General features: G+C 35.4%; 1 protein-coding gene across 8 annotated transcripts in view; it reads right to left on the reverse strand.

Moving 5' to 3' along the window:
• The window catches only part of Mycbp2 (MYC binding protein 2), a 246,544-nt gene that overhangs the window by 50,740 nt on the left and 176,353 nt on the right, over positions 1 to 19,451 (reverse strand). For 5 of the 8 annotated variants that reach the window (XM_055609971.1, XM_055609970.1, XM_055609968.1 and 2 more), the window contains 5 exons: positions 18,480 to 18,704; positions 17,384 to 17,516; positions 16,154 to 16,276; positions 13,320 to 13,475; positions 202 to 1,845 (listed from right to left, as the gene is read on the reverse strand). In XM_055609971.1, coding sequence (XP_055465946.1) covers positions 202 to 1,845; positions 13,320 to 13,475; positions 16,154 to 16,276; positions 17,384 to 17,516; positions 18,480 to 18,704 — 2,281 coding nt within the window. The remainder of the gene's footprint in view (positions 1 to 201; positions 1,846 to 13,319; positions 13,476 to 16,153; positions 16,277 to 17,383; positions 17,517 to 18,479; positions 18,705 to 19,451) is intronic. The other 3 variants (XM_055609972.1, XM_055609975.1, XM_055609973.1) reach the window with 3 other exon arrangements.

Genomic DNA, 19,451 nt, shown 5'->3' on the forward strand with positions numbered 1-19,451 from the left:
TGTTAAATTTCGTGATCACAGTATTATTATAATTTCTCTATCTCTTTAGATAAGCTATTCATGGTAGTATATGATACAAGATTCTGTAAATTTAGGCAACTATTTCCGTATAGTTTGGTATAATTCAGAGGACAGTTCAACTTAAAGTGATCTAGCTCATCAAAACTCAGGTACATACACACATACAACTCAATCACTTACCTGGGTGTGCCTGTCTCATGTGATAGGTCACTGGATAGGGGTGTGATTCTCCACACAGCTCACAGATTGTATCTTTCTCTGGCCCTCCTACTGCCAGCTGTGCCATTTCACCAAACAAATTGCCCCTTGGCCGAATTTCTGTCTTTTCCTTTTTCTTTTTTTCCTTTTTTGCTTTCTTATTCTCTTTCTCACACTCTTTCTTTTTAAGGACCGCACAGGAACCAGGACTTGGAAAAATCATATTCTGGGAAGCAGCTTTGATTGTAGCCAAAGAGATATCTTCCCAGAAAGCCACTAAATGCTGTAATGTTAAGGGAAGCGGAGACTTGGACTTCATTGTGTGATGCATGGACATTTCAAAAGTGGCTTCAGACTTTCCATCCTCACACTTTTCATGTAGAGGTGGTTCCTTAAGCATAGACAAGACCTTATTTTTGTTGATACTTCCCATTTTAGATATATCTGGCCCATGAGGTGAGATGTTAAACATATTTAGAGCAGATGATATTTCCAATGAATGTCTATTTTTTAACTTGATTTCCTTTTCCTCTGTGGGTGGTTGGCTACTCAAACTACTTCTTATAGGAGCATGTTCTTTGGAAAGTTCAGGATTAAATTTCAGGAATGAAGAGCAAGCCATTGCATCATGTACTATGCCTTCGTGCCACAGAAAAGAGGCAAAGACGGCTCTGGCACATTCAGCTACAGATGGAGACATGGCTTGCTTGGCTGGCTCTAAGGATTTGGCTCCATCTCCTTTGAAAAGAAAGTTAGATTTTTCTTTTTTGGGCCTGGTGTGTCTATTAGCACATTTTCGACTAATCTTGGGTGATGCTCTCATTTCCTGTTCATCTTTCAATGGTGCTTTTCCTATGCTGAAGTGTACTTTATTTGAACTTTCATCCACACTCTTAAATTCACTGTTTTCATCACAGGTGCTATCCGTGACACTATTTGTTTTTAAAGTACTTGAAGTACAGACTTCAACTACCTCACTGTGGAGGTTTTCCTGTACCACATGGGGAGAAGGAGCTCTGTTTTCAGATCCAGGGGAGTCCTTAGGATCCTTTGGTACCTGTTTTGGTTTTGGTGATGTGGACCGCCCTCTTAATGGTTCTGTGAGGGGCATTTTTTTCTTGCGGAGGGTATCTGGATCAAGTGTATATGAGTCTGACTTGGAACGTTCCCGAGGAGGGTCAAGTTTTGTCTTAGCAGGTGCTGTGCTTTTCTGAGGTAGATTTTTATCCTGCGGTGAGGAAGAGCGTGGAGAGCTAGCACCAGACGGGCTAGACCTGGGAGCCGGCAGAGTCTTGGGCTTAGGAGATGAGGATCTCGAGCCTGGTCCTGGGGACTCAGCCCTGAAGCTAGAAGACATCCTCCCATCAGACTTCAGTGTCTGCAAGGTGTTATGGTTAGGGGACAGTGACCTACTGTGGGAATCTGACCTCAGCTTTGCAGCATCAGATTTTAACATGAGGGATTCACTAGCAGATAAGCCTTCTGTCCCCCTTGGCTTCTTCTGGTCAGCAGTAGTCCGGCTCATGCGCCCATCAGGTTTAATTGACCTGCTGTGCTTAGGGGGCAGCTCTGACTTCCCTGATGTAGAGACTGGTCTTGAAGATGTTGAGATAGTTCCTCTATCACCTGCGTGATCCAGGTCATAGTAAATTTGTTAATAAAGGGTTAATATAATTTTAACACTAGACACTAAAATAAACTATAAATTTACATCACTTATATACAAGAACATGTTAAGAATAAAATAAAAATATTTCTCATGAAATGTTTATTATTATATACACAATACTATTATATGTTTATAGATGCAAAACAGATTGAATAGAGTACCTATTCACCTGAATGAACTATGTATACACACATAGATATATTTCACAGCCCTTGTGCGACTAAGTAGAATTTAAATTCAGCAAGCAACTAGAAAGAGAATAGCCTCTTTAAAAACTAAAAATTATGAAGAAATAAATCCTCCATATAAAATAATCAAGCTAAGATATTCAGGAGAGTGTCACGTAGGATACTTAAGGTAACAATGCAGATCTTATTAACAAAGAAACTCAATTTATATAATTTCTGCATACAGTTGTAAAAAGTAAATACAATTAGGTTAATGAAGAGCTCCTTACAGAAGATATCTTAGTTTAATGTTTTGATTAAAATGACAAAATAAAATATGGAAATCCTATGTGTATTTCACGTTAAGTCAGATACTCTGTTATTAAAAACAATTTCTATCTTAAGATGTCTGTAGCTTAGCTGACAGAACTTAAAGCTGAAGGCCTTTGCAGATTTAAAAAAAAACAAACCAAACCAAACCAAATGAAACAAAACAGAAGAATATTCACCATGAGTACTACAAGTCTGAACTAGGCTCTTCATGCCTGGTGAATGACAGGGAAAAACAAACAAAAACTCTTTCTAAGGCAAATCACTAGATAATTCTACATGGACACTGTTTGGTTTGGGCATTCCTGCCTTCCCTTAATTTCTCTTTCTCGTGTATTATGCTTTCTTTGAATCAATACAGTCAGGCTTTGTAACATTACTTTTCTTCCTTAACCAAACAACAGAACCATCCATTCTTGCTTACAGTGTAGACTATTTTAGAAGGAAAGAAATCTGATCCAAGTTCAAGTTATTATGAAAAAATGGAAACAGAGAGATGTAATTAGATGCTTTTGGAAAAGAGGAAATTGAATTCACTACCTGGCAATAAAGGCAGCCTGTTCTCTCCTTACCTAAAAAGGAATGTGAATTAGTGTAGGTAATATAGAAATGTGTTCTGATGTGTATGTATATGAAGTCATACTGTAGTTATTCACATGTTAGAGCAGTAAGTGTTACAGAATCTGCCCTCCTCCTGGGAAGTCATATAGGTCTGGTTGGTGTCATTTCTCCTTCAGTGACACAGTGCTAAGGTCTTGGAATACAGTGTTTGTTGAACCAGTTTGTTGGAAAAAACAATATACACTTTTTCTTTTTTCCTTTTAAGTATTCTAAAACACTGCGATTCTCTGAGAATCCACTCTAACAATTATGGCAGAGGTGACAGCAGTGGTTGTCTAAGTTTAGAATGAAGAAAGGAGAGGACGTAACAGCCCATGGAGAGTGGTGCAACAAGGATTTACTTCAGCTGCAACATTCCAATCCCTGGCAAAGAAATATAGCTCTTTGAAAGAATAAAACTAAGTATTTTGAACACTATTTCTACTCTATTAAGAAATTTCTTCTTTCTTAAACATGGAAGCTGGTCTCTCTCCTTTGTTTTGGTATTTGCCCTATGTGCTCATTTTACTGCGTTATCAAAATATATTTTGTGATCAGAATGCATTTATAAAAGGAAATCACAAAACTTGCAATGCTAACTGGGAGAACAAAGACGAGCAGATGTAATGCTGAAAATAAGTACTCCTAAATTGTTCCCAAGTGGTCTAAGAAGCTGCTGTTCTTTTCTCTTACTGACCCAATACTAGAGCAAAGCAAAATTTATAAACATTTATAAAATTTATAAAAATTTGGAAGAATTAACATCAGTCTAGCTCTAGCCACTAATTTTAAGCTTGCTACAGTTGGGTTGCTAGGGCTTTTGTTGTTGTTGCTGTTTTTCACAAAAGAGGTGGGAGTTTTAAATCATACTTATTTTAGGAGCTGCACAATACAAGCTAAGGTATCAGCTTGTATTGTAAATACAAGGTAAATAAGTAGTACATTTCATACAGTCTTTCCAAAATTAATTTTTAATATAATTTTCTAATTCATAGAAAATACCAACTTATTTTAGGATTCCCTCTTACTTAGAAGGGGCAAGACTGACGACGACTGCTCCAGGTGTGTGCAAAGGACTGACTTCCCTGGTGAACACACCTATCCCAGGAGCACACGGATTCACAATGTTGAGACAGCTGGACAACACACCCACTGCAGTTGGTTAAATAGTAGAATCTGCCAAGTACTGGCAGCATCATTTGTCCTACATGTGCACATGTAGACACTGATAGGGTTAAAACCACACTATGTTTCACTTCTAAGCCTCCAGGAGAGGTGATATTTTCTTACTATCTAAAAGTGACAATAGCTAAATATCTGTTGGAATTCAAGTATGCAAGTAATGGTAGAGGGTTTCTTCCTAAGATGTATTTATCAAATAACAACTAAATTCATTTGAAGAATATATGTCTTCAAAATAGTTTATAAAAATATATTTAAAAGAATGTTAAGAGCAGTAAAACTGTAAGCTAATTTTTATTTATGGTCTTCATCTGATTTTCAAAGAATTTTGCAACATGTATTAAGCGTTATTAAAAATCATTATGTGGATGCTCCCCAACAGCAATCAAATAGAACAAATACTTCATTAAAATTATTGGACAACACATACTTTCTCATGTGAAACTTAATTTGGATTAGTAATTATATTTATAGTATGTAAGTGTAAGTAGTAGGCAAAACATTTTTAAATCTAAGGAATCCTTAAGAAGAATGGGCTTAAAAGTTCATATAGTAAAACAAATTAAGTGTTACTGAACATGTTAAAAAGGAAGGATTTGTCCATTAAATCACCAACATGATTTTTCTTAGACAAATCATAATCAGGGCATATGCTACCACGCTAGAATATAATACAAATAATACTATATTATAATATGATATGTCACAATATGTAGCATATATTTGGTTACATGACCTAATATGCGAACAACGCCATATTATGTTATGATTCATACCCTAATGGATCTGACTTGTAACCCTATTTATTGTACTTTATATTTACTATTTATATGTTCACTTTTTTTCTTAAAGTTTTTGTTTTACACTTACTCATCTGTGTGTGTGTGTGTGTGTGTGTGTGTGTGTGTGTGTGTGTGTGTATGTCAGAGGACAATTTATGGGTTTGAACCAACAATTTGTTGGTTCTCTTTTTCCATCATGTGGGTTCCAGGTATTGAATACAGGTTGCCACACTTGGCAGCAAGTGTCCTTACCTTTAATTAAAGATTACTTTATGGCAAAATATTTGAGTAAGCATTTTCAGTATTCTAAAGGACCAAATGCACATTTTTAAATATTTTGGAAATGTGTTTAGTTATTTAACAGTTCTAAATTTAAAATATTAAGTCACTATAAAAATACTATGAGAAAGATTCATGATAGAAGAGGGTTAGAATGTGTATACACACATGCCTGTATTACTTCTTAACAGTCAAATTTTTAAAAGGCTTTTAACTTAATTTTCAAAATACTTGTATTAAAATTAGAATGATAGAGTGATTAGGTAGGCTACAGACAGTGATCCAAGTTTAAGATCAAGCTTGTGCATGAGAAACAGTATTCACCCAAGTGCTTTACGTCTCGCACATGTCATTCTGTGGCAATTCTTTTCATATTCTTAAGACCTTACAAAGCTTTAAACAACTAACAAGAATGATTATCTGCAACCCAGATATGATAAACATGCACAACAACTAGAATGATTTATAATATAATAGACAATTTCAAACATGTAAAAATTCTAAATAAAATGATAAACCATCATTTAAAAAATGGCATGAGATGAAAATGACAGAGGTGAAATGAAAGTCTCTAGGCTCATCCTCCATTCACTAAGAATGGCCCATCCATGGATGCATGTATACCCACCCTTCAGTTTGTGAGACAGAGATGAGAGAGCAGAGGCAGGCCCAGCTACACCAAAATTTTTGTAAATGCGCTCACGAGAAGCAAGGTTGCGAGATGGAGATTCTACAGTGGAAAACATTGGCAAAGAAGCGGCACAGATTCAATGGAAAAAAAAGCTTCGAGAACACAAGCAAAAATAAAGCATTTCAAATGGTATGCAATTATATACTTACTTAAAACTATTCTAAAGTTTTCAAAGGGTTTATATAAAATTAAGACTTAAAACAAAGGTCAAATTAGTGTATTTAGATGAACTCTATGTGTAGTATGTTCAAATATGTTATTACTAAGGATTATAGATCTGATAGATCAAATTTGAACATTTTTATTTAGACTAATATTCTTTTTTAGTTTTTAAAGTTTCTGTGTTTGCTTACCTGTAAATATGGGTTTCTATAGAGAAATAATGGTGATAGAGAAAGAAATGTTACTTGTAGTTTAACTCTTGCCTCCTGGTTTCTGAATGGAATCATTGTTATGACTGCCTATGTATGTATCTCAGAATGGCCCCATGTTGGAATTTTCATTCATCTACTTTTCTTAAGGCTAACCCCAGTATTTAGTATTTTTCAAATAGACCCTTTATCTAAGATATTAAATACTATCGACAAAAAGTCTCTCAACATAAATAAAGCACATTTAAAACTCATTGAGACATGTTACACATTTTAATGATTTTTCATGCAGAAAATGATGCATGCAATATTAAATAATAGAAACTTTAAAACAGAATAAGCTTTAAAAAAAAAAACTGAATTTTTACCATGCTCCAACACTTCATTTCAACCATAGCAATTAAAACTAATCAGTAGCTCAGAAATACACTTTGGTAATGAGAAAACATTTAAATACATTTTTGAAAATAACAATCTAGGGTGCTTGGGAAATGGCTTAGTGTGTAAGTGTTTGCTATGCAGGTGGGAGGCCGGGAGTCTGAATCCCCAGCACCAAAACAAGACCTGGATGTGGCAGTGTCACCTGAACTCTAGCACTGAGAAGCTGGAGACAGAAGGATCCTGGGGCCTCCCTGATCAAGGCCCTAGGGGAAACAGTGGGCTCCATGTCCATCAGAGGCCCCACTAAACAAAAGACGGTAGAGAGCCACAGAGGAGGACAGCCAATGAGGACTTCTGGCCTCTATAATTGCCTATGCATGTGTATTGGCACAGATACATGCTCACAGAAGCAAACAACGTACATATTCACACACACACACAAATAAAGTAACCTACATATAGACTTCTAGAATAGTATTAGTGATATTTCTGACTAATTCTTATAGCTCATTTTAAAACTGTGTGAAGTACAAATTAAGAAAAACCCACCTCAATGAAAGATATTGAGTATTATATATATCAGTGATTATTCTAGGCATTGAAAATACAACGAAAACAAGAATCCCTCTCTCATATGGCACTTGTTTTTTTAAATAATTTTTATTTTTTAATATTAATCACAGGTTATTTGTATCCCAGCCGTAGCCTCCTCCCTCATTCCCTCCCAATCCCACCTTCCCTCTTTCATCTCCTCCCATGCCCCTTTCCAAGTCCACTGCTAGGGGATGTCCTCTTCCCCTTCCATCTAATCCTAGCTTATTAGGTATCTTCAGGGCTGGCTGCAAAGTCCTCTTCTGTGGCCTAGCAAGGCTGCTCCTCCCTTGGGGTAGGGTCAAAGAGCCAGCCATTGAGTTCATGTGAGAAATAGTCCCTGTTCCCCTTACTAGGGTACCCACTTGGATACTGAGCTACCATGGGCTACATCCGAGCAGGGGTTCTAGGTTATATCCATACATGGTCCTTGGTTGGAGAAACAGTCTCATAGAAGACCCCTGTGCCCTGATATATTTGGTCCTTGACATACTACATATGGCACTTGTGTTGTGTGAAAGTTGATACAGAATGAAAACATAAAGGTAGGTATCAAGAGACATGGATAAAACCTCCAGGGAGTTGGAGTCACGGTACAAAGCCAAGGACACTTGCGGGAAGGATATATAATGAAAACTAGAAATGAGTAGTCGATGACAGAACATATTCAACAGGTAAATGAATATGCTTCTAGGAGGGGTGCGAAGTACAAGGGCTGTCAAAGCTCAGACAAATCAGAGCATTTCCTATGGCTCAGGAGGAAAGCTCACACCATGAGTTCAATAATGAACGGAAAGTTGGCAGAGACTGATAAAAACCTCCATAAACTAAGTTAAAACTGTACACATCATTTTTGAATGTTTTTCTTTTTGCTCAACTTTATGAAAATCAGAAGTTGCTGCAAAGATATTCTTACGCATTTAAGTCTTAGCTGCAATTTCTAGCCATTTTTGAGAATGTCAGGAGGGTGATGTGTTGATATTTTTTCTCTTCTTCAGGAGCTAAGCTAGAGACTAGAAAATGGCTTAGTTGTAGAGGGCCTGTCTGTTAGCCTCAAGGCCCTATGTTCAACCCCAGGGTTAAAAGGAACCAACAGCAAAGAGACAAATTACAAAGTGTCAGCTGCTGATCAGGACCAATCTGTCAGCCTGCAAATGCTGCCTCCTCCTTGGCAGGCTTGCTACAGTCTGTAGGAAGCAGGCTTATTAGGGAGATGGGGAGGGTGACAACTCCAAAGAATACCGTATCACCCCAAAGTTACAATAAATAGGACTGTAGTGTACTTGTAAGACAAAAATATCACAGATTTAAGTACAAACATCTACAAAAATTTCTTAAAGTCATTTTAGTATTTGATGTCCTCCAAGCTGTACTGCTATGTATCATTCAGAACAAATAACGGAAGTTTCTCAGTCTGAAGAATACTGTTAAATGATTAAAGAAAATAAACTATGACTAGAGCTATACTGATACTCTTCACAAAAGATTAATAAAAAAAAAACACTTAATGAAGTTTAAATAAGTATTTAAAATTCAATTCTATATGTGAAACAACCAATCATTTAATTAATTTCTACAACATTAATTCTTTTTTGGACATCAAATACTTAACTAGAGACAGTGACAATAAAAATAATGGAAAAACATTCATTTTCTCCAGCGCCCACTGGAAACTCATGCTATCCATTCCATGCAGAAGTACTTGTGGGTTTCACTAGTCCCTCATTTCCAATCTTAAGTGTTAAATCCACTTTTAACGTAAAACTTACCCTTAATTAAACATTTTCTTTTTACTAACATGTCTTTACCTCTCTAAATTCTCGGTTTTGAATCCCAAGTATCAAGTTCCCTGATCACTTTATTCACTATAAAATTACTATACAGGTACTAAGTAGACAGGAAAATGGTCATATGTTACTAAGTAAAGCATTTTAAAAAGCTGAGGTTTTGTTATGAATGTACGGCTCCTAGGCCATTGCTGAGAACATAAACGCAAAGAATCATGGCATCTGTCGCACTCTTGTGGCAAGTGTACAAAACTGCAGTTCCTCAGAACTGAAAATGGCATAAACTAGGGATTAAAGTAAGTCAACAATTACAGGGTGTCCTCTTCCATCTCTATGGCCCCTGCTACTATAAGTCTCTGCTAGAGTCCCTCTCATATCCCCCAGGAGCCTACTCTGATTTAGGTCTCAAGCTTGTCAGAGAGATGCCTTTGCCCACAGTTTCTTTTTTCTCTACAGGCCTTTTGCCCTCCCATCCCTGCTCTCCCCAGGTCACTTTCATATCTCTCTGTGTTTCCTCCCCTACTTTGTTCCCTCTCCTCAACCATTACCTCTGTTTATTATATTTCCCCTTTTAAGTGATATTCATTCATTCATTCATTCACTGATTCATTCATTCATCCACTGACTTTACATCCTGATTGCAGCTCCATCCCTCCTCACCTCCAGTCCCACCCTTCCCCATTCCTCCCCCACTATTTCTCAGCAAAAGGGAGCCTCCCCTTCCCATCCACCCCAGCTTATCAAGTCATAGCTGAGCATGTTCTTTTCCCCTGTGGCCTGGCAAGGCAGTCCCTCTAGGAAGACGTAACTGAAAAGCTGGCAAGTGAATCTATGTCATAGAGAGTCCCTGCTACCCTATGGAATAAAACAATAACAACAACAAAAAAGTAAGCCAATAATTAAGCAAAATGGGCATTACAAGCAAAATCTTTTAGAAAGGTATACTCTTAACGTATAGCACATGGAGAATGGGGAAAGGCAAGTACCATCTTGCTGCTGCAAGGTAGGAATAAATGTGAAATACTAATGAAGTAGTATTTCATTAGTACTTATTTCATAAGAATGAACTTATTTCATTCTTATGCAGAGTAGGAGAGGCAGGGAGAGAGTGGAAGAGGCTGAGTAAATTCTGGCATATCTTATTACAACACAGCAGATAAAACATTGATTGTAATTGTGAAGACTGAATTATTTAGCCAATAAATTCTCCATGAATCTCTAAAACACTTTTTGAATTTATGGGAAAAGAACAATACTTAAAAAATTAAAAGGAATAAAAATATGGAATAAATCCTTTTCTAAAAAAGTAATTATTGCTGGGGAGTGGTGACACATGCCTTTAATCTCAGCATTCAGAAGGCATAGGCAGGCAGATCTCTGTGAGTTCAAGGCTAGCCTCGAATAGAAAGTGATCCCAGGCCAGCCAGGACTACACAGTGAGAAGAAAGAAAGGAAGAAAGGAAAGAAGGAAGAAAGGAAGGAAGGAAGAAAGAAGGGAAGGTAGAAAGAAAGAAAAAAAGGAAGGAAAGAAAGGAAGGAAAGAAAGAAAGATCACAGAAAGAGAGAAAGGAAGGGAGAGAGGAAGAACACGAGCAAGAAAGAAAGAGAAAGAGGGAGAAAGTGAGAAAGAGAAAGAAAGAAGGAAAGAGAGAAGAGGGAAAGAGAAAGAAAGAGAAAAGAGAAAGGAAAGAAAGAACAAAGCAAGCAAGCAATTATTATTATTTTAGGAATGTAATATTTTTATTCACAGTTAACCTTTCTCAGCTTAGGCCACTGGAACCGTATTTCTAAAGCAATTATTTTTTTTCAAACTCTGTAAGTTTGAAGTTACTAACTGCAGAACAGTAAAGAAAAATCTGAACTTTGGTATACACAAACATGGGAAATCTGTTATATTTTTCTTCTATAACAATACATCTAGAAAAGAATAATTGCATGATATCTAAAATAAACTTTTATATAAAATAAAATAACTTGGCCAATTTACAAATTATCAGGTTGGCTTGAGAGAGACGTCTCAGCTGGTAAAAAGTCTATTGTGGAACCGTGAGATCTAGATCTCCAGCATGTTGACCTTGGTGCTGTGGCACAGATCTGAACCCAGCTCTGAGGAGGCAGGGACATGTCTAAGAGCCTGGCACAATCTTTGAGTCAGCTCAGGGCACAGTGAAAGACTTTGTTGCAAAAAGGAACCTGATGCTGACCTCTAGCCTCCACACACATGTGCCTGTGTGCGTGTGTGTGTGCGTACAGACCCAAATATCCTTAAAACCCACACCTGTATAAAAATGATAATTTAATGTATAGATTGTTTTAAATTCTAAAGGCGGTGAAAAAAAAAAAAACATACTTCAGGAAGAACAGGAACAGTAACAACAAAAATCCCAGAAAGTACTAAAAATAATGCTAACAGAAATACTTAAGTTAAAATGAGGGCAGTTTATTTGTCTCTGTTAAATTTGTCTAATTAACTAAAAACTTGAGTTACAACAGTTAAAAAATCTGTTTTCCTTTTACTCTAACATAATACTTGAAAGTAAAATTATAAAAAAAAAAATGGAAAATGATCTAAGAGCCTGCCATTGTAGGTGTACAGGAAAGTAACGATTCAGAATAGGTCGTAAGATCTACCTGGGCCACAGTTCAAATCTGCTGTAAGGCAGAGTTAAAGAACAGCTGGCACTAATACGCACAGTGTGCATTAAGTTGTACTGGCATAGAAACACTAGAACTATAGCATAGCTAGACAAACCAAACTGGCTGACGTCATTCTTCATGAGGAGACTCCAGGGCCTTACCCAGAAAAGTCAAGTGCTCTATCATCAAGACACACTTGCCCTCTTCCAACATATGATGTCATTATTAGGCAAATTTATCTCATTAAAATCAAGTGTGCATGAGTCTGAACTTCTCTAATAAGAATTTTTTGGTCTGACTGTACTGTTTTTTTCCCCTTAGAACATTCTGCAACCAGAGCACATCTAATTGTAAAACATCTGTTACCTCATAAAATTAGTAAGCAAGACTAGGTGTTCATTTTTCTTTCATTCTTCTGAAATAGTGCTTATCATAGATGGAAAACAGTTATCTCACACTAGTCTTTCCCTTGAGAGTCTTAACAGATATACAGGAATAGATATGCTAATAAGGTAGAGAGTAATAGCAATTTACCTGTATTAACATGCCTGTTATATAATATAACCCATGAAAGGTCATACTCTTGTATACTCTTTAACTTAAGGTTGATAATACTACAACAATGTATAATATCATCTTTATCTAGAATCTGAGTATTCTCTTAAGTATCTATCCCTAACAAGAGGTACCAATGTCTTGTAAAATAGTAATTTAGGCTTATATGTGAATGTACTGTCAGAGGTCATGCTTCTAAAAGCATATAATGAGTCTATACATCGCGGAAAATGTAACAGTTGGAGTTGAATTCCAGGCATCTCCTCAAACAATCAAAACAAACAAACAACCAAAAAAAAAAAAAAAAAAAAGAGCTAGAAAGTGATGCTTCTATAAACTATCTCAGTCAATGTGTTTATTTGAACAAGAGAATCTGAATGCCAAAAGAATCTATTGTCGTAGCTTAGAGTTTACTTATGTAGAAAAGCTCAGGAATGAACACTGGCTTAAGTGTAATTTGTTTCAATTTATGTTCTAAACCAATGTTTATGGGTAAACCCTGGACAGGAAAACTAGAATCAAATGACCAAGATCATGTATGAGGAAAAAAAGACAAAGGAGGTGAGGAAACAACTTAAAGAAAAAAATGGAAATACAAATTGTGATACAGTTCATGGATAGCAAGTTCATGTAGAAGAAATGAACAAGTACCTCCCGTTTCTACCCAAATGCTACAGTCAAATGGGCTTATTGTTTTGGGGCATGTACCAAATAAACAAAAATTCAATGAAAGCAAGGAAAGTTATCACTACGTTATAACTAATGCTTACCAAAGCCATGCATTAAAAAAAATGAAATAAAAATGCCTTTCTTAACATGTTTCATAGTATGAATTTACTAGAATTAGAATTGAACAATGGTCAAATTTAATAAATCCACTTAATTTAAAAATATTTAATCAAAAGCAAATGTCTTAGCTGCAGAACATCTTAGCTCTGAATAGTGTAAATACTTCAAAAAATATGGGAGGGATAACAACTAATTAAATAAAACCAGTCAGATGAGTTCATAAGTAACAGACTGATCGATAAGTCAGAAAAAAAGCTTCAGAAATCTTGATGAAGGCTGACAGACTTACTCTGAAGCTGAGGCTGCTGGAAGGAAAGGGGCTGTCCGAACACAAATGGGCTGTGGACTAGGGAAGAGGGAGGTTTTGCAGCTTGATCAAAGATGGAAGGAGCTGGGAGATTGGGCCTTGACTGAATGGAATTCAATATGGCACTCAGTTGATCACCTGCAGTGGGCAAAACAGTCAAAACTACAACTTGTTACTCATTAACATCCAAAATGGCAAAGTCAATGGTGCTTCATAACAGTCAGGTAAGTTAAACAGTAAATAACGCCAGGCTAACTCAGAGAAGGGAAAGCTCATGACCACTGTCCTCAAATCAGGGATCTGATTCTACACGCTGGTTAGTTTTGAGATTTTTCAATGGACATACTACATCAGTCTCATATAGTAGTCCACAGAAATAAATCTAACTAAAATTCATATATAACTTTCCCCATTATTCAGGACAGAATAAAGGATCTGTGAGGAATGTATGTAAGTTCATTCAACATGTTGGGTGAGAGTGAGAGTGAGAGAGAGTGAGAGAGAGAGAGAGTGAGAGAGAGAGAGAGAGAGAGAGAGAGAGAGAGAAAGATCTTAAGAATGGTAAAAAGTGTTTATTCCATAGTGCTCACTAAGAACTAATGCCATCCAGCCTCATCTGAAGAATATTTCACACAGAAAACAAGCATTTTATAACTTCATTTTCTTAAAATGTATACTCAATGGGGACAAAATATATTTTCAACTCTGCAATACAACTACAGCATAGTTAACAATCAATACTTTTGTTTAAAAATGATTACTGCTAAGGAAACTGTTTTTGTAAAAGCAGGAATTCTTTTGCTTAAAGAGGTAATATAAAAAAATTTTCACTCCTATAATACAAAAAAAAAGAATGAGCTACCTAATTTGATTGGTATTTTTCCTTATAATTAAACATGAAGGATATAAATAAAATAGCTTAAGGACAGAAATAATTTAATTAGTTGAAAAACTGTATTTATAAACATATATGCATTTCATGATACTGAAGAGGGAAAACCTCATACTCGGGTAGATTGATGCAGAAATTGATAGGGCATTTCCAGCTATAATTACTAAATATAAGTGAAAAATCTCAACTGAACTGCCAAATGGCAAAGATTTATATGGAATTAGGCATTTAAATTACACAAGTTCTGATTTTTTTAAAATACATTAGGTTCAAGAAATTATTTTATAGTTTATGAAGAACTGTATAAACTGCTGTTCTATATCAAAACACTTGTAAACAATCTCTTGCTCTTGTGCAGTTGAGAAGAGAAAATGGAACATTTGTTAAACTAAATAGTAGTTAAGACCTATTTTATCAAATTTAACCTTAATACTTTTAAATATAAATATAAGTAGTCCAAAATGCATGCTACTTTTAAATAATATTTACAGAACACTTGATTTCCATTTCATAAATGCTTACAGCCACACCTGTATTTCTTAAAAAGAGAGTTTGTTTTTACAGTGTTTCATTGATTTCTATTTTAAAGACCTGACTTAAAGTGACAGCAGTCAGTAGAATGACAGCAACAGTCTCAGGGTAAGGGCACACATTTAAATAAAACATAGCTTTAGGACAGATTATTACATAGAGTCAGTGGCAGTAGTAAACACTGAAGTTCTCATTAAAGGGTTGACAATACTACAGAAAAAGCATAAAGGAATCACCACCTAGCACGTTCTTTCTAAGTATGAAGACAGCGTAAGTTAACAGAAGTCAGAGTGAATAGAAGTGTGCAAACAGGTAAAACCGCTGCCTGTGAGAGTGACTAAACTGAAAGAGGAAAGGAAGCTGTGAACATTAATGAAGCTAATTATAAAAGTGGCTTTACATTAAACTAATTATTTCTTATATACATCAATACAATTTTGCGTTTTTCATTATTAGTTTTTTAATAACTACAAATCAGGTAAATTCACATTGTATGTGTTCCTAGAAATGAATCCTAACACAATTTAAAAAAAAGCTGTGCTTTTTTTCCCCCCCTCAGATAGGGTCTTGATATGTATGTAACCTAGCTTGACCTCAAATTAAGTATAGAGCCTAGGCTGGCCTTCTCTTTCCCTCTCTGTGGTGCTGAGATTACTGGACTAAGGTAATATACCTGGCTTAAATGAACCTTAAAACTAAAAAAACTGCTTCCGCGTAGATCCTCAGTGGTCTGCTACCTTTCCACAATATTGCACATATTCAAGGATTCAAGATTAGGTATATTAGAAAGAACGTATCTGAATTTACCCATAAAGGCAATTCTGAATAAATTTCAGGAGCAAATTATCCCAGAAGAACTGTTAGACTCCCCATGATGTTGAGCATCTGTACACATTTTAATATTCAAAAAGTTTAGTCTTTATTTTTACAGCTTCCTAGTTCATTATGCATACCATGTTCAAATGCACTATTTCCTATAACTGTAATTTAACTAACAGTGATATTAGAGTTTTAAAATCACATGTAACTCATAAAGCCCACGTATAATGTTACTAAGAGAAATTCTTAATGGGATGTTTAAGAAAATTCTTGCTTGTTCATTTAAATTGTTCTCCTAGTAACAGATCATGTTAACAAGTTGTTAACAAGCATTTAGGTCTTAGAATACAAGTTCAGATTGAATGCCTTTAAAGTAGAAGCAAGAACCCCAGTAACATTAAGCTAAAATTGACATAAAACAATTTTTGTGAAAAAGAACCCCTTTTAAACATTTTGAATCTTGGTATGAATAAATTTTAATTTAATGACAAATATGGGAAGGAAAAAATGAATAAAAAGCAACAAAACCTTGCTTAAATCTTGACAAGGAAAAGACTCGCATTCAGATGCCTACCTTTATTATTTCCAAGGCCATAGTCAAATCCTTGGGCACTGCAGCTTGCCCCTTTATTAAAAGCTTGTACTGAGAAAGGGCTTGGAGGAGGAGTTTGAGAATTCTGATCCAGGAGAACTTGTTCTACAATAGAAGTCACAGCTATAAAGTTACTTTCACATGTTAGTCCCTAGTCATGTATCAGAGAAAGTTCTAAGAAGAGTTTGTAATGGTTTGATTTTAAGTGACTCGACAGATCTGAGCTAAGTCTAGCTCTCAGTCAGACTAGCTTAACATTTCAGGGCATATGACAAATTGTTGCTTTTGTTAATTAAATAAAGGGGGGAATTCACAAACTATATCTATGCTCTTATGTGGCCTCTCTTATTATGGCATGGCATATTATTGATTTATTTCTGGGTAAGTAAATCTTATTGCAAACAATTTGCACAAGGGCATTTTAAAAATAACTGGACACTAAATTACGGATAAAGTTTATATATATACATATACGCAAGTAGAAAAGGTCTTCAAAAATTCTACTTACATTGATAGCCTAACTATGATGTTTATAAATTAGCTTGCATTTACATACATTTGTAATATGCTAGCTAGTAAGCATCAGAATTATCCTATACCTGCCCACAAGAGACTGCATCTTGGTTTGAAAGACATTGAAAAATGAAAAAAAAGTTTTTTCACCATCCGCATAAACAGAAGGGGACAAAATGGAAATTGTAGTGAATCAATGTTGAAAAATAAACGCTAACAACAAAATAGGGCCCCTGCACCAAAGATGTTATGCATTTGGTCAACATTTTTTTTTTTTTTTTTTTTTCTTGAGAGAACATTCAGCTACATGAGGTTTCCTCACATAATACTGTAACTGGCTTGAAAACTGAACTTCCAGTTCATGGTAGGATTGAAAATTCAGGCCCAGACATGCACTGAAGATTCAGGCATCCAAATTCATGTTAGTGAAACAAAAGCAAGTTTTTCTTATACTTCAACAAAGATAGGTAATTATATCTTTATATCAGTAGTCTTGTAATTTTCTCCTTTATGGACATTCATTTAATATTTTACAAGTCAGTTTTGTTAGCTGTAAGATGTTTAAACCTTTAGATTTCCTTTTAATCAATTAAAAACATTAAAAAAAAACCTCTTTAAAGGAAAAGATAGTGCAATAAACATAAAACGCTTGTATGTTAAAGTTTAATCAATATAAATCACAAATTTAAGCCAACTTGCCATCTTCATGCCGTAGGTACTGGTTTCCGCCTCTGTCTCTAGCTAAGGACCATGCCTCTCCTTCATCACTCTCACAGAATTCTACCATGCTGTTCTTATCCAGCTGCACCCACGTACCTTCAGAATTGGTTACCTGGTACATAACAGAAAGCATGATTGATTGGCTTAATTCTTTCAGGGCATCCAGACTGAAAGCCAATAAAAAGCTTAAGTGTTTAGGAATAATGTAATGATTCCAACAAATTTCTACTGTGTAATTAGTTTCTGAAATTAAGACCACAGCCTGAGGTAAGACAGAATTAAAACATCTGTAAAGTACTGTTTATTTAAGCCTTTAATTAAAATAGTATCTTTAAAACAAAAAAAGGTGGCGATAAGGGAGGGAGGGAGGGACTGGGAGGGAATGAGGGAGCGGGACACAGCTGGGATACAGAATTAATAAAATGTAACTGATAAGAAAAAAAATCAAATTAAAAAAAAAAGAAAAAAAAAAAAGGTCATCTCAATAATTTCAAATGCCCCAAACTCAAAGCTCATTTTTTAGACTTACAGTGCCCTAAACAAAGCATATTCATTTTTGCTAGGTTATTGGTGCCTACAGTGAAATGACCCTGACCCTGAGAAATAGCATGACACACTACATCTTCAAGCTTATCTGTGGAGGCAAATGCCACAGTGGTCTAAAGAATAATTTTATTTGCTCAGGACTTCAGTGAGACCTGTGAATGGGAACAAACAAGTGAAAACTTTTGGCGGGTCATATCTCCATACCGATTCATAGAAAATGTTTTAAGTGCTGACAACCCATAATATAGTTAGAATAATGAAAACATATATCCAAATACAGAGCATTTAGATATACAATACAACTTATCTGTTAATATAAACGATGCAAATATTGTTTTCACGAGATAATTATGAGAATAATTTTTAAAAGCACAGAAAATTATGTTAGTGTTTCCAATACAAGTAAAAGTCAACAACATAAACATTTAAGAACCCGAGATGGAAATGACAATCTGGAAGAAAGTGATATTTGATTATATTAGATTAAAAATGAGTATCATAAAAGTCATGAAGCTACAAGAATCCATACCTCTCCCACTGCTTTGACTTTGTTTCCCAGAACTAACATTCCAATTGGGATACCTCTAAGGTTAGGGCAGCTTCTGATGTTGTGACCTGAAGGTCCCGTCTTCACTACCTTGTACATGCCTGGCCCGCCTCTCAAGAACGGATTATCTTGTTCTTGCATTGTTGCTTCCTGTGGGCAGCAGGAGTTTACGTCTTTGAAAAAGTCATCAGTATTATTTTTAGGTTCCTGAAAATTTGAGATGAAAAATGAACAAAATACAGTCGGTTACTACTTTCATAATCCCATAAGAGTTTTTGGAACAAGTCTACAATATTTCCAACTAAGACTATATAATTAAAGTAATAGCTAATGCCACTGCTAAGAAACCATTCAATTTTTAACATTGGTATTCAAAATAAATTTGAGGAGGAAAAAACCCAGCAAGAACAGAAAATTATATAAATTTCTGTCTGTCGTACCTTCAAATTTGAGAAACACAGTACCATAGTATATGAAATAATGCTTACAACATTTTAGCAAAGCACAGCACAAATGAAAACATCTTCCTAGATTTGCTAGGCCAGCACTACCACATGACATATCAACGCTAGTGGCAGAAAAAAAAAAAAAAAAAGCAAATATTTAGTAGAGAGGAGAGATTAGTACTAAAGACACATTTTAAACAAACTATTTCAATTTATATGTTGAAGGGCATTATTTTTAAATGCAAAGATCCTGCTATCCTGCTCTGTATTTCCTGTTAGAGGATACAACAGGGAGATACAGCAATGTCTGTATTTGCTCTGTTTCACATTAGGGGTTCTTCGTTGGCCTTATTATTGCTCTTTGTGGTGTTGAGAATTGAACTCAAGCTCTTGAATGATTTATATACATACTGAATTACAGCTCCAGCCTACAATTATCATTTCTTCAAAAACAATTAAAACTACTTTTACATATAGAAGTAGGAACTCTATGAATTGTGTGTTCACA

Source organism: Psammomys obesus, unplaced genomic scaffold (genome assembly GCF_907164565.1).
Source record: "Psammomys obesus unplaced genomic scaffold, mPsaObe1.curated_primary_1811, whole genome shotgun sequence".
Classification (NCBI taxonomy): Eukaryota; Metazoa; Chordata; class Mammalia; order Rodentia; family Muridae; genus Psammomys; species Psammomys obesus.